The sequence below is a fragment of the Typopeltis vanoorti genome, chromosome 4 (assembly GCF_054136105.1).
Source record: "Typopeltis vanoorti isolate ZY-2024b chromosome 4, IOZ_Tvanoo_1.0, whole genome shotgun sequence".
NCBI classification, from domain to species: Eukaryota; Metazoa; Arthropoda; class Arachnida; order Uropygi; family Thelyphonidae; genus Typopeltis; species Typopeltis vanoorti.
In genome coordinates, this window is record NC_143552.1 from 99,512,447 (window position 1) to 99,529,272 (window position 16,826).

The following is a 16,826-nucleotide window of genomic DNA, read 5'->3' on the forward strand; positions in this document are numbered from 1 at the left end:
CCTTATAATATACCTAAAGTGGTTATAATAGCTAATGTAGGAAGATTATCAGTGATTCAGTTGACCTAATCTATATCCAAACAGTTTCAATGTTACTTTGAACAAAACTACAAAAGAGAAATAATCCAAAACTGGAACTGAAAGCACTCCAAAAATGTGAAAACAAGAACATTGTAATTATTAAAGCAGATAAAAAAAATGCCACAGTCGTCAAGGATTCTGAGAAATATATCACCAAAATGAAAAACGTACTAAGTGGCAACAATACCCACATCACACTAGATTGGCACCTGGACTTCTCTCTCTCTCTCTCTCTTCTCTGTTGGAAGTTTTTTTCCCCACTTGGTCAGACTATAATAAATTTAGTTTAATCCTTTATCCAACTGTAAGCAAACAAAGTTTGCACCTGAAGTATCTTCAGAACTGAGGCAACTCATGGTAAAGGTGGACCAAGCCTCAGCTGCCTCAATCCTGAAGATATTTCAGGTGCAAATTTTGCTTGCTTACACTTGGGTAAAGGATTAAACTAAATTTATTATTCTCTCACACACACACAGCCACATGAGAGAAATGATTTGATAAAAAAGCTCAACATCTGGCCAGAAGAAGTAATAAACCATCTCACTCCATCCAGGCACCCACTGGTTACAAGAATTTACGAAACCCCAAAGCTTCATAAACCAGCATTTGTAATGTTGGTCAAATGTGAATTTTTTGGGATATCATATGTCAGAACATTTTAAACATGTCAAAAAAGAAAAGAAAACAGATCTGGTTTAGCTTTTCACACAGCCAATGGAGGCAATCCAGTATCTGGGCAAAAAATAAAAATGTCATATACTGAACATAAATCCTCCCACCCCAGAAAATTTAAACACCCTTCCAAAATGCTAGGCACTCTTACTCAATGTAATAAGAGCAAGGAGTTATCTTGAACTAAGTTTGGTCTTCATTCATTAAAAATCTCACATTTATGGACCTTGGCTATGATGAGTATCAACATTGTAGTATGCAACAATCTACTACACCTGCTTTCATGCATTTATTCTTTTTTTATTGTGATATTGACATCTCTAGCTATTTACTCTTATGAAAAATAAGCACACTCCTGATAAAGTGTGCCCATTGACACACAAAACTATGAGCATTTCTAGGTTTTATAAAGTTTTTTAACATAAGCTCTCATCATGCTATCATTATACTGGAATTCTTCTGAAGGATTCTCATGGCACTTATACATTCATGATCTTCATTTTTCAGGTACTCATTTGATTTTACTCACTGAACCTCATGTATGTTAGTTGTGGTTTTAGTGTCAGTAACCTATGCTTCTTTTCTTATCTTTATTTGTGTGTGTCAACCATCCAAAATTTTATAATGTAAATTGCAAAGGCACATTTTCATCACTCTTCTCAAAATACCACGCAGATCAAAATGTGAACACTCTTGTATATTATATGCTGGGAAGTTAAGTTCAGGCAGCCTGGCTTATATCATTCAACAAATGTTTATTTTTATTAAATATACAAGGGCATTACTGCAGTCTAAATATGCAGTACAATACTCCAGTTTGTGATTAGTCTTAGTCATAATAAAGCTTTACTAGTACTACCAATATCACCAATAAACAGAGCTTAAATAAAAAAATGAAAGTGATGTAAAATGTAATTATGCAACTCTGCATAGTTTGCTAATAAAAATCTATGTTATATGACAATTTTATGCACTGATTGACTTCAATAATTAACTCATTTATAGTAATATCTCAAGCAGACTTGAATGATTTTGTCTGTGATCTAGATTTTTAAAATTCACTATGAAGATTGTCTTCTGGCAAATTTTTGATAATCGATATTTGATATGGTAGAAAGTATCTACCGTAATCATGTAGATGCTTTCATGAAAGCCCTTGCCCAACAAAATGCATCAAAATGATTAGTACCTATTTATCAATTTCTTGAACTATGTTACTCCATAATGGAAATAAATAACATTCAAATGCTATATGCACAGATATCCCAATATTCTTGGGATATCTGTGGAGACCTAAAAGTGATCACTACTTGGTAAACTATTCAGGTATTATTATTATTATTATTATTATTATTATTACGTGACACCTCCAAGGAGTTCAAGGACTCATCGAGGGAGGGCACCTACTCTACAATTCTCTGTCTCACCCTCAATCCACCAACTACACCAACACCATCTACTACCCACCACTAATATTTTCACAGACAATCACAAACATCCATGCCCATGTTGGGATTCAAACCTGCAGCCTTACATTTACTGTAACACTGGTGCAGTGTTACATTTACTCTAATTCCAGGAATTAGCTCCTTGTCAGAACTGCTTATTTTAGAAAGAAAGAAAAAAAATGAATTGATAAAGGTTATAAAATTTTCTTGATTAAAATAATAAGTACTTTTACATAATAGACCAAAGCAGAAATAGTTAGCTACATAAGTCTCGTATGCAGAAAATATACTTCAACCTAGATGGGTAGATGCCAAAATTATTATTATTATTTTCATAACAAATGTTCTGTTCTATCCTAGAAGGTTAAATAAAATCTGTAATACTTTAAAACCAAGTTGAGGTCATAATTTCTATGGAATTATACAGTAAGCATCATCTTCCATTTGACTAAATGAGACAATTTACTTGCAGTACACAGATGTTGCACTGGTTGTAAGGATGTTGCACTGGTTGAAAACATATATGTTCTCATACATTTTTTAACCTTACACTCCTCATTGCAATTTCCAGCCACTCATTCTTGAAATGTAAAGTATGTACTTCTTTCAAAGGGCCTTATAGGTTGAACAGACTGCTACTCCATATTATACGAACCATTAGTTGCATAAACTTCAGATTTATTGCAGTAAGCTAGGTATAACATTTAATATGCTCTAACAGCTTCTTTTTGCATAGTTTTTTTTTTTTTTTTAATGAATACATAAGAAACAAACTATGAAAAAGAAGCTGTTAAAGTTGCACTTAATCTTAACAATATGTTATTTTATTGATGTAACACATGCATCTTCAGAACATAAGAAAAAAAACTGTTATATGTAAAATGCACAACGAAAACAGAGAACTATGAAACTAGAGGCATAAAACATGTATAACTACTTGCACAGGTGAATTTGGAAATCCAACCTAAGCTGCTGCCATCAGTAATGTTTTGGGGATTCCCTTGGTATCTTTAAAACAGTATTTCCCAAAATTTAGAAATTAGCAAATAAAATAAAATTAAATAAAAACAGGATAATATTTATGGCCTTAATGAACTTTCTGAAAAGGTTCTATAACTTATGAATTTTTAGATTTTGTATTATGCACAACTAGAAAGTCTAGAAATACCAAACTGAATGAACCAAATGATGACTATGTATTCTTAGAGTATAATGTCAACTGATTTACCATTTTGGGCATTTACCACTTGGTATCTTTAAAAGAGTATTTCCCAAAATTTAGAAATTAGCAAATAAAATAAAATAAAAACAGGATAATGTTTATGGCCTTAATGAACTTTCTGAAAAGTCAAGTAAGAAATGTACACTTAAATTCCATGAAAAGAAAGATATAATTTAATTATTCTTTAGGCAGATATAAAAATCTGATGCAAAAATGTTGATGAATATTCCTCTGTCAGAAATGTGGGAAGTTTTCCAAATCATGTCTTAAATATATCACTGTTTCTGTCCTTGAAATCAACATAATTTTCAATAATTTTTGAAGAGAATTTATACTTAAAAAACTGAAAAAATTTAATTCAAGTTGTTTACAGTCAGGCTAGACAACTCCTATAATGAAATCATCAGAAGATAATGTTATCAACAGATCACCAATTCAAATAAACAACAATAAGATCAAGATATAAACTTATATCACTAATATCACTGGCTGTAGTCTCTAGCCTCAATATAGAATGTAAGCAATGATGAAGTGGAGCTACATTGCTTCTTAAGTCAGTACAATGAAATCCTGAAAGATTCTGCAAAGAATAATATAATAAATTTAGTTTAATCCTTTATCCAAGTGTGCAAACAAGTTTGCACCTGAAGTATCTTCAGGACTGAGGCAACTCGTGGTAAAGGTGGACCAAGCTCTCATCACTACTTGTCTTAGTATCTCCCATAATGCAAAGCACATCTCCTTGTGGACATGTGTAACACTATGCATTAAGGGAAGGGCCACTATCCAGACTGTTTTCGACCTTTAATGAGGTTTTGTCAGTGGAAGCCAGACCCAGAGGTAGTGATACTAAGGTGGAAGCAATGGAGAAGTCATATTTACCTATATGAGTTGCATAAAGGTGTCTCACCTTATTATTAAATTACTCTGGATTTAGAGAAAGATGTTGGAATTTTTTTTTTTTTTAAACTTCTAACATTCTGCAAAGAGTAGAGTGACATCTTTTCACACCTGTCCATCATGATATTATTCTCCTCTAAGCTGATGCATTGGTCAGATTAAATTAAAAATAAACACATCTGCATCCAGTCTAACCAATTTCAAGGTATAGAAGTTTTGCTGAACGCTGATAACAGTAAACATCACTGTAATTGTTACAGCAGTAAAAAGTTCCAACAAAAGCCCCACAAGTATAATAAGCTAAAAGAAATTCATGATAGCAAACTATTCCTGTGATTCATGCGAGTTTGCTATAATGAGAGTCAACTGTAGTAAAGACATATCTGTAAATAATGAATTTCTACTTCTGAGCTTTGGTCAGGACTTAGTAGAAAGTAGTAGTGCAAAATTCTCTATAGTACTGACTGACTACAGTTTGTAACTGGCATCCTGTAGACCAGGAGTCGGGAACCTTTTTGAAACAAAGAGCCATTCCACCAAAAAAATTAATTAAAACAAAATTTTGGGAGCCACAACTTCAATTTCAATTTTTCCTAGTGACTCAAAGTTGCAGTTAGTTCAAACTTAGGTAAATTTGTTTTTAATTCAGTACTTCCAGATATCAAATACCACTTTTATGTTTGCATATAAATTTTTTATATGTTCAATAAATAAAACATTAAGTTTGATTAAGTTTTTAATCACAAAACATGTTTCAGTAAGTATAATATTGCAAAAAGAATTAGTCCGAACAAAAATACAACATTATATACTTTAATAGATATTTGATTGTTTTAATTTAAAATTCACTAATGAGACTTTTGATTTTGCATCTTCTCAGCCAATTTACTTAAATCTGGATTGTATGTCGTGCACTTTAATAGTAATTTGGCTTTCAAACTTTCATCAGTCAATTTGTTCCTATACTTATTTTTAATGTAATTCATTGAAGAGAAAAATTGTTCGCAATTGTGCATGGAACCGAAAAGCGTCAAAACCCCAAAAGCAAATCGCCTGATATTTGAATAATTAGTTGGGAAAGAATTCCACCATTTAAATATAATTTCCTGTGGTATTTCTTCCATATTTTCCTCATTTTCTTCAATTTGTGCTACCATTTCCTGAAGTTTTTGTACCCAGATGCTTTTATTCTGAATTTCCAGAAGCTCCATTTGTAGTTCTGCAATTGACATTCAGGGAAAAGCTTCAATATCTATTAATTTTAAATTGCAATTACAATATATAATATTATTATTATATAATAATATATATAATTATATAATATAATAATATTAATATAATATAATTATATAATAATATTATTATTATTAATGCAATAATATTAAATTGCAATACAATGGATGTAATATAAATTTCATCACTTCTGATGTTTTTTAAAATCCTGAAATCTGCTTGTAAATGAATGTAAAATTACAGTAATCATTTCAGCGAATATTTTGCAATCAACTTTTTACTGATTTAAATTCAATGTATAATTTTTTAGATTTTCAAAATATATACATTTTTCTTCAGTAACATCTTTGAAAAACACTCTTACTTTCTGTTCAAAGGTAAGGACTTCCTGTAGTAATTATAAGGCTGTGTTTTGTTTCCCTTCCCTTGCAACTTCAAATTTAGCTTATTAAAATGTTTTGTCATATCAAGCAAAAAACAAAAATTTTGTATCCATTCGGGATTACTGAGAAGTTCCACATGATTTATGTTTGTGTTCCACATGTCACTAAATCTTTATACTGACTACCCAGTTCCTCTAAAAATGTGTCAAAGTCTGTGATTCAACGAGTGAAATCGGATGAAATTGATCATCGGCACAATAACATCCATCATTCTTTCTAGTTGTGGTAATAATCCCAAAGAATTTGCTACTAAAGCTTCTTGATGCAAAATGCAATGAAATCAAAATAACTCCATGTGGAATATGAGTGGAGAATAATTTAACAAACCCCTTATTTTTCGCAATCGTAGAAGGCGCACCATCCGTCGCAATTCATACTATATTATTAATAGTTATATTTTTATTCTGTAAACTTGTTTTCTGAAATATCGTGCCTGTAGTGTGTACTTTAAGTGTTAACAGATCAAGAAGTTCTTCTCGAATACCAGAAGATGTGATATATTTAACCATCACGCAGCATTGTGCCATATAGGAAATATCATTTGATTCATCAACCACAATAGACATAAAATCATCAGAATTAATATCCATAATTTGCATATTTGAAACTTCTGCAGAAATTGTTACAATCCGTTCCTTGACAGTTCTAGCCGAAAGATGTAAATCTTTAAATTTTTTACGTATCTCGCCTTTATTTTTCATATCCTTAAATAGAATTTTAGAAACATTATACATGCAATTTTTTAGAAATTCACCATTGGTAAAAGATTTTCCCGCTTTGCTCTTTCAAGGGATAACAAAAAACTTGCTTCAGTAGTATTCGACGAAGATTTCGCTCAAGTTGGAATATTTCTTTGTTGAAGCAATTTTCTTTTGCAATTCTTCAATAGCTTTTTTTCTATTATCACTCTCAGGATATTTTTTACGGAAGTCTAAATTTTTTTTCCTCAAAAATGTCATTCGACATTACTTGATTTGTTATTTTGAAGTCTTAGATGGCAATTTAAACATTGCGTATTTCTGTTTACTTCTATAAATGCAAATTTCTCTATCCACATTTTATTGAATCCTCTGTTTTCTTCGATTATTTTTCTTTTTCTTGAACTCATATTAGGAGGATTATTATCACAAATTTACCTGCAAGTGAAAACACAAATTCAACATAATAACATAATAAAAATTAATTTGTGCATAACATTACCTGACATTAAATTAAACACCTGTTTAGAACCACAATAAATAAGTTAACTAACAGAATATTTATTTTGACAGTTAAAATCCGTATGTATCTAAAAACCGTGGTGTTTGAGAGGACAGCTGATCAATTAGTTCAGATTTTCGGCATGGCGCTAGTTACCTTTAGGCAGAGTTAACATTTAGCAGTATTTCAAATGTAACGTACTTGTCAGTTGTTCATGTCATAAAATTTCATGCGTAACACATGTCACATGCATAGTATCTAGCACCACAAACAGGCCATATCAAAAAACAATATTTAGTTGTTCCTATTAATTATGCGTCTTTTAATTCAATATAAAAGAGCTGCACTTTGTTCAGCCAAGAGCCGCATGTGGCTCCAGAGCCGTCGGTTCCCGACCCCTGCTGTAGACAATGTCTTAACAATTGAGGAAAATCAATTATTGTAGAACCTGAATATCTTGAAAATTGCCAGAAGATATGAAAAGAAATCTGTACAATCTCAATTTTTAACTGTAAGAACATAAACTACAGAATAATGATACTACTTTGATAAAAAAAAAAACTCTTCATATACCATCTAGAATCAAGTATGGAACAAATGCAGCAAGGATGCATCATAGAACAATGCTTAGAAAAAACTAATTACTGTAGAACTTGAATGTCTTGAAAAGTACTCTTGATTTTTAGCTCTAAGATCCTGTGAACTACAGGATTATGAAATATAACTTTAATAACTAAACAAAAAATTCTCCTAATATGCCACCTAGGATCAAATATGGAACAAGTGCAAGCACATATGCCAGTGGTGTTCAACCATTTTTACTACGCGAGCTACTTTTCTATAAAAAGTTATCGTCGATCTACTCTCTTATATCTCTTACATAGATCACGTTCCCCCCAACCTGATATCTGATTATGCACAAATAAACAACTAAAAAAAAATACGACTAAAAACTTTATTTGTGTATTTAAAAATTTATCTATCACTTTTAATTATTTTAATACAACAAAAAAAAAAAAAAAAAAAAATATATTGGAATAAAATATTTATTTCTCTATTTTGGTAAACCAAAGTTCAAAAAAACAACAGATTGATTACAAACTCACAAGTCACAGGAAATGCTGGTTGATTAAAAAAAAGAAGTTAATGTGAAATTTGGCATTGTTCGGAATATTTTCAATATTTTCATAGTCGAGTTGATATGAAGAAGTGGCCAATCGCAGATAATCATCCAAATGATCATTTGTAATTTGGTTTCTTAATTGTTTTTTTATGACGGTCATATTTGAAATAGTGGATTCTGACAAGTATGTCGATCCGAAATACAACAGAATTTTTTGTGCAATATCAGTTAATATTGGGAATTTTTCATGTGCATACTTCCAAATGACTTCATTGTTTATTGATTTTAAATGTAAACTATTCTGAATGTTTATTATCCAAGTTCTACTTCAGCTTGGTTTATATCAAACAGCCCACTAATTTTATTTGAAATTTCTGTGATGTTCAAGTTTTCTTGAAATGGATTATTGATAAAAGATACAATCATTTCAGTTTTACTAAAATCTTTAAATCTTGAATTCATTTCTTCCTCAACTAATTCTATTTCACGAATTAATTCTTTTAAATCATAGTGAAGCATTTCTTGATTTTGCTCAAAAAACTTGAATAAATATGAGAGATGTCTAAATTCACGGTCATTTATATTTTTCTTTAATAAAAGTAAGTATTGTTGGAAAGTTTTTATTGAACTTAAACTGTCAATTAAATTTTTATCTCTACCTTGTAACTCTAAATTTAAATTGCTTAATTTCATACAGAAATCTACTAAAAATGATAAGTGTAACAACCATCTTTTATCACTCAATTGAGGATAAATATCTCCTTTTTCATCAAGAAAATTTTTTATATCGTTAATTAATACAAGAAATCTTTCTAAAAATTTACTTCTGCTGAGCCTGCAAAACATTATTGTACAACAGAAGTTCCCTATCATCATCTGCCTGTAATTTAAATAACCACTGTTGCAGCTTTTCCTTGAACAGAATTTAGTGCAATTTTAAATGTAATATCCAAAACAGCTTTTGTGCTTAATCTTTTACTACACAGTACTTGTTGGTGAATAATACAGTGGTACGTTAAAAAATCTGGATATCTGTAATCGTTTTTACATAATGAAATGGAGCCTGATTTATTACCTATCTTTGCAGGAGCACCATTAGTAGTAATAGACACAAGTTTAAAAAGTGAAAGTTTGTGTTGTTTCACAAATTCATCAAATGCCGAAAAAATGTCTTCTCCCCTAGTCTTTCCCAATAATGGTATAATTTTCAAAAGTTCTTCTTTACTTGAATAATCTTGAAATACCATGCGAATAAATATCATTAACTGAGCAATATCAGTGAAGTCGTTTGAGTCATCAAATTGTAATGAAAACGCAACACACTGGTAAATGTCTGACATTAACTTGGCCTGGAAACTTTTCTCCGGCAATTGGAACTCTTCCTTTCGGCAATTTAAAACCTTGTCTGCAGCCTAGAAGTAGTCTCTCTCTAGCGACGTCTCGAACTGAGAACCTCCTTTCTGGAAGCGGGTAACTCCTCTCTCAAGCAATGTGGATCTGGGCAATCTCTCTCTCTCTGACGGCAACTCTGGACCGGGCAGCCTCCTCTCTGACACCAATTCTAGAACCAGGACACTTTCTGCTTGCTTCAGTCCCTTTTTATTAGGCCTCCTCTGAGACCTCACATGAAGTTTGGCAACACCCAAAGAATCGGTACGAGTCTTTCATCTTAAGTTTCAAGTTCAGCACACCTTTTGTTCTCCTCCGCTTTCTTTTGATTGTAAGTTGCCGGCCATCGGAAAGTTGTTTGAACTGTTTCTGACTGACTTCGGAGATGTTTACACTTAGAGCCTGCAAGCCTTTCTCATACATACAAGTTTCAATAACAATCTTTCTAATGCTGCCATGTACAGCTTCGGCGACAAAAACATTGTCTTTGTTTTTAACACTCTAACATATTCTTATTAAAGCAGTATATACACAGTTAGCTTCAAAAGAGTTATTTACAAAAAAAAAAACATCTAATACAAACTATACCGAGACAAAAAAATTTATTTTTTTACAATATTCACATGGGACTTAACCTAAGTAAAAAATCGATGAAATGTGCTTTGGAATATTTAATATTTAAGCTACAATCGAGTTTTTACACTTTGCTTATAACTGTATTCACTTGGCTCGCTGTTTGACTTCCAATGATCCAAATTAATTTATTTACCCTGACTTATGAGAAAATTACTGATTTGACAATTTTAACGAAAAATAAATAAACAATAGCAATACACTTAAAGCGAATTAAAAATAATACAAAATAATGATAAATAAAATATGTTTTCAGTTCTAATTAAATTTGTAAGGAGGAATACACAAGAGATCGACCAAAAATTGCTCCGTGATCGACGGGTTGAACACCCCTGACATATGCAATACATTTTATTCAGAAAAAGAAAACCCTTTTAAATGAAAACCCTTTGAATTGAAAACCCTTTGAATGAACTTAAAAGGGTTTTAAGTAGATTGTTTGTATTTGGAATAAAATACACTTATTTTTTTATTTCTTCTGCACTGTCACTTAAGATTAAAAATAAAAATTATTTTAATTTAAATATATATATACATATAATCAAAAACATCAGTAGCAGAATGACGAAATAAGAAGAAAATAAATTATAAAAAATAAATTAAGAATCTAATACTTCCTTTTTTTTTAACATCTGTGAGCTAATCAAAATAACTCTGAGATAAAACAGATTCATATCAATAAAAAGTATAAAACAAACTATAGTTGCTTAACACATACCTCATCCAGCGCCAGCTAAAGAAAAGTATTAACGTTAAATGAAGTAAGAGTAACGTGATATGAAAATATCTATTCAAGAATACTGCTTCTGGAAGAAAACGCCAGTTGACAGTCCACTGGTAAAGAAATATCCTTCCAAGATTGAAAGCTTGGGTAACATATCCCACAGGATTAGTCAGCAAGAATGGAAGACCCAATATGAGCTGGAAGTAAGACAATTTATATATATATACACACACACACACAACTTATTTCATAATTTTATGCACTAAATAAAAGTTAATTGTATTTACAAGCTCACATTAAAAGAAAATTATAGTTGAATCTCACTACAATTGCAGACAGCATAGGAATACTTTGTTGTAGTAAATTTCTTTTAGCTTAGCAGTGTATCTATGGGACTATCAATACAACTTTTCAGTAGTTTGTTATAGTAGCATCTGCCAGAGCGAAAGATAACTATATCAACATTACAGAATATGAGGAAGATATTGATAAAAGACAGCAGATTCATACAAATCAATTCTTCACATTCTTTTTTGTTTTATTTAGTTTTCATATGCAAAAACTAAAATTTCAGTTATAATTCTTCCTCTTTTTTTTTAATGCATTATCACATATCCTGAAATGTAGTTTTGAATGCCAGTTGTACAGTCTGATACAGTATTTTACTTAAAATACTATAATTTAAGTAAAAGGAGTGTTTCTACTAGTTCTTCCTACTTCAAATAATTTTAGCAAGTTTTAAGTCTGAAAAGGAGTACAAAGAGCTCAATATTCAAAAAATGGATTTATATTCAAACCTCAGAGATCATTTTTCCTACTAGATTGCCAATCTCTCCCATAGGATTATGGTAAGATGTGGGATATTATGATTTATTACTTCATTACCTAATAATATCAAAAATAAACATAAAAAAAATCCTTAAACATTAAATAAATATGACTCTTATAAAATTTTACTGCATAGTTACATTACATAAGGCTTTTCCAGACTTTTTACTTTGACTGAACCCAATCAAAGGCTTTTCCCAAATCAAGAAATATCATAAACAAGCTTTTTCCAAATTCCCACTGTCTTTCTGTCATTTCTCTTAGAGCAAAAATCAAGATCAACAGGTGAATAATACTCTTTTATAAAACCAAAGTGCTCTTCTCTTAGACCTTCCTCAGGGGACCAAACTTGAGCAGACTAATCCAGATGTGAGTGTATCAAGGCCTTATAAAGAAGAATGCCAACTTCCTTATTTCTACTTGTTAATGTGTTCTTCAATAGCCAAGTAATCTTATGGGCTACCTTAGCAATATGTCCTTTAAACTTTAACTCTCTGTCTACCACCGTCCCTAAATTTCTAACTTCATCTATTTCCTGGAGTAGAGTGCCATCAATGTGATACACGGCTTGTAATCTATTTATCCCAAAATGCATAAATTTACATTTCTTGACATTAAACTGGCACCCATTAACTTTTTCCCATACTGACAGCTTATTTAAATCATCCTGCAAGTTCTCTTTGATTAACTATTATTCTACCTAATTTTGCAAGACTGTATATTTCCTTTCAGGTTATTTTCTATATCATTTACATACAAATTAAACAGCAATGGTCCCAGCAGTGAACCTTGCAGCACACCACTAGTTACCTGTTTTTGCCTTGATTCTGCCCTTCCATATACCACTTTTTAATATCTCCAGCAGCCACCCTCTTATCTGCTTAACCAGTGTCATATCCAACCCCCCCCTTTTGTTCTAATTTGTTACACAAATTAGAACAAAGCCATGTCGACAATTAACTTTTGCCCATACTGACAGCTATTTAAGGGTATAACATCATCTGCATAAACTAAAGAGCTAAGATTCAGCTTTTTACTTTATGTAGATGATTACACCATATCTCTCATTTTGATATCAGGCATATATATAATACTTTCCTCATAAGGTTGTCCATAAAGATGATGAATGACAGTGGAGATAATCTGCATCCTTCTCACACCTGATTTAACATCAAACCATCTTCTTGTACTCTCAAGAAGAGTACTTTAGTTCTAACTGCTAAATTATGATGTTATTATGTGGATGATGTGTTCGCTATTTGGCAACATGGCTCAGATACACTCCACTCCTTCTTAACACACTTAAACAACCAACACCCCAGAGCCCAGTTCACCTCAGAAAAAGAGGAAAACAACAGCCTCTCTTTAATCACTTGCCAGCCTAATGGATCCTTGGTTTTCTCTGTTTACAGAAAACCCACCCATACAGGCAGATATATTCAGCAGCAATCCCCCCCCCCCCCCGCACAACAATATGGGGTTATTAAAACACTATATAACAGGGCAAAATTAATCTGTTCAGATGACAATGCCCTAACCACGGAACTAAACCACATCCTTAATACTTTCTTAGCCAATGGTTACAACCCCAAAAAAATATTAAAACCAGTAAACCACAACCCCCTTTCCTCCCCCTTAACAATAAAGATTACACTAAATCTATCACCATTCCCTACATCCGGGACACCTCTGAAAAAATAATCAAAATCCTTAAAAAATATGACCTGACTTCTTGTTACAGACCATATAAAAAGTTGGCATCCCTTATCTGCTCTACCAAAGACCAACCACTTCCCCTAGACCTACCTGGGGTATATCAGGTCCCTTGTAGCTGTAAACTGTCCTACTTTGGCCAAACAAGCAGAACAACGAATATCAGGATTTCAGAGGACAAGGACTACATCCGTTTTCACCAGTACAGCCACTCACTTTCTTCCAATGTATTCGCCACAGAATACATTGGAAGAAAGCCAAAGTAATACACTGCAGCAAGTTTAAGTAAGAAAGATTATTCATAGAATCAGCCTCAACTCTAAAAAAAGTTCTAAACCTCAACAAATTTGGGTGCATGAGACTGCCCCAAATTTGGGAGACTTACATTATGAGAACATCAGCCCAATGGCCAAGACAACCCAATATAGCCAGCTAGGGGGGCACCATTAGGACTTTAGGAATAACAGTACTTTATACATATTGCTCAATATATCTTGAGCTTCTATCAGGAGGATAGAAGGAATTGAAATGTTGTTACCAGAAAAACTGGTAACAACATTTCAATTCCGAATATAAGAATGAGTCATGCAGCATACATATAATATCTCATGTCTGGGTTGCAGCTGTCTATTAGGAGGAAACACTATTAGGGTTCAGAGATGTGGGAATAGATGTATAATTAATTTTAAAATAACAAATAAATAAAAACATAAACAATTAACAGCAATCACAAGATTAAGATGGTGGCACAGGACTTCACATAATTCAAAAAATAGACTGAATTCAAAAATCTTATATAAGATGTTCCTTTAAGATAGGATATGCTATTAGCACATCCTATCTTAAAAACCTTATCTATCTATCTACAAATAGCAAGGATCCTTCATAGATATAATTTGTATGCAATCTTTTTACATCAGCTATTTGGGCACAATTGTTTTTGATGATGGTGAATTAAGTATGGAGATAGACAACAGAATTAGCAAAAGTATGATATGGTAGAAATTCAGTTGTATTAATAAATTTATCGGGAATAAGAGAGAATTAGGAAGGACAAAGGTTATTAGCATATCCTATCTATCTATCTACAAAAAACAAAGTTCCTTCACATATATAATTTGTACACCACCCTCAAACCAATCTGGAAGTTGTCATCTTTCTTACCACCTATCAAAGATGCATTATCACCTTTATTCTTGCCTGGTGTTTATCAAATACCCCGTTCTTGTCAACTTTCCTACTCTGGACAGACTAAACATTCTTCTATTATTAGAATTGAAGAACATCAAGATTATATAAGATTTTTGGATTTTGAAGATTCAGGACTACTTCTCATGTCATCGACACTAGACACACGAGTCACTGGAACCAAACCACTACCGTAGGGTCAAATTTGATCTTCTATTTTTTTGAATCATTTTTTGAAGTCCTACACCACCTTCCTAATTTTAATCAGACAAACTACAGTAATGAACAAATTAATCCAAACACTCATATTTTAAATAAAAATGTTCATTTCACTCTGTTTCGCTCCTCTGTTCCTAATTACTTCATTAACTCTCTCAATCATGGACTCTACCCAACACAGAACACATTTTTATTATTTCTGCATCTCAAAATCATACTTTTATAATGGATTGTATTAAGTTATCCTTTGTATCACAATTTAATTTTCCAAGTCTCTTTTTCACTATGGCCCACAAATTTTCTATTGGGCTAATGTCAGGAGAGTTACCTGGCCTCTGAAGTAATTGAATGTTGTGATTTTGAGGGTCTCTTTCACTTTTTTTGAAATGTGATATGGAGCAAAATTCTGTTGGCAGATGTCTTTCTGGATCTGTGGGACCACTCTTTTCTCCAATATTTTTATATATTGGTCACTTTTCATCATACCATCAACAAACATAATTGATCCTGGACCGAAATGTGTAAAACAACCCTAGAACATCTTTTTTAGTTGGGTGTTTAGAAGCTTGTTGAAGGTGGGCAAGAGAAGTCTTCTCAGATGCTGATTTGCGAACATTGGGTACTTGCTCTGCTTGGAAAAAGAAATGGCTCCCATCTCAGAATATGACCTTCTTCCACTTCTCAACAGTTCAATCTTTTTACACTTTTGCCCACTAGAGCCTCTTTTTCTGCATAGCCTGTCAATTGTTTTTTTTTTTTTTTTGGTCTGTGGGCAGTCCTCCCTGCTTCCAACAATCTTTGATGGACTGTCATGTCAGAAACATTAATCTTATTAGCTGTCAAGTCTACAGCAGACAATCTTAGACTTGTTTTTATTTTCCTAACTAGTAAGTGTAGTTTCCTTTTTCACCCACATTTTCATTTTCTGTAAGGGAAAAAGGTAGCTGCCTCCCTAAACCGCTTTAAAATCACATTAACAGTATTCAAATCAACACCACACTCATTGGTAATTTGTCTGAGTCATGGATGTGTGGTGAGAAAGAGTACAGATTTTTAAATCTGTGCTCTTTAAATGTGTGGTGAGAAAGAGTATAAGATTTTTGGATTTTGAAGATTCAGGACTACTTCTCATGTCATCGACACTAGACACACGAGTCACTGGAACCATACCACTACAGTAGATTTTTGAATGCATTCTTGGAAATGTATCCATTTTAAAGCTACACAAAATGAATAAACCACTATGAATATCAACTTATTTACACTATTAAAAATGAGCACTATTAATAAATATTATAGAGACAGTTAAAACGCGCAGCACTCAACCAAAAGAGTGAACTAAAACTGAAACCAGAACTGAAACAAAAACTAAAAACTTGACAAAATTTCGGCTTGTTTGGATTAATTTGTATGCTACTGTATAGCCTATTTCTAACTTTTGGGAAGTGATTGCTGTTAACTCTTTGGAATTTTTTATATTTTTAATTATTTATTATTTTTAAATTAATTAATTAATTATACATCTATTCCCACATCTCTCAACTCTAATAGTGTTTCCTCCTATTGGACAGCTGTGACCGAGACAGTGAAATTATATGCATACTGTATGACTCATTCTTGTATTCAGAATTTAAATGTTATTACCAGTTTTCTGTCTTCTCCCTGAAAGAAGCTCATGATATATTGAGCAAAATATATAGGAGTAATAAATTATATTTAGATTTCTTTTACATGTGTGAAGTCGTTTTTCAAAAAATATAGTATGTCTACCCAAGTCTCTATTAAACAATAGTGACTTCTATTTACATAA

The 16,826-nt window shown here is 32.1% G+C and overlaps 1 protein-coding gene across 1 annotated transcript in view; it reads right to left on the minus strand.

Moving 5' to 3' along the window:
* The window catches only part of Alg3 (Alg3, alpha-1,3- mannosyltransferase), a 74,025-nt gene that overhangs the window by 15,443 nt on the left and 41,756 nt on the right, over nt 1–16,826 (minus strand). The window contains exon 6 of the mRNA XM_090391946.1: nt 11,063–11,265. Coding sequence (XP_090248072.1) covers nt 11,063–11,265 — 203 coding nt within the window. The remainder of the gene's footprint in view (nt 1–11,062; nt 11,266–16,826) is intronic.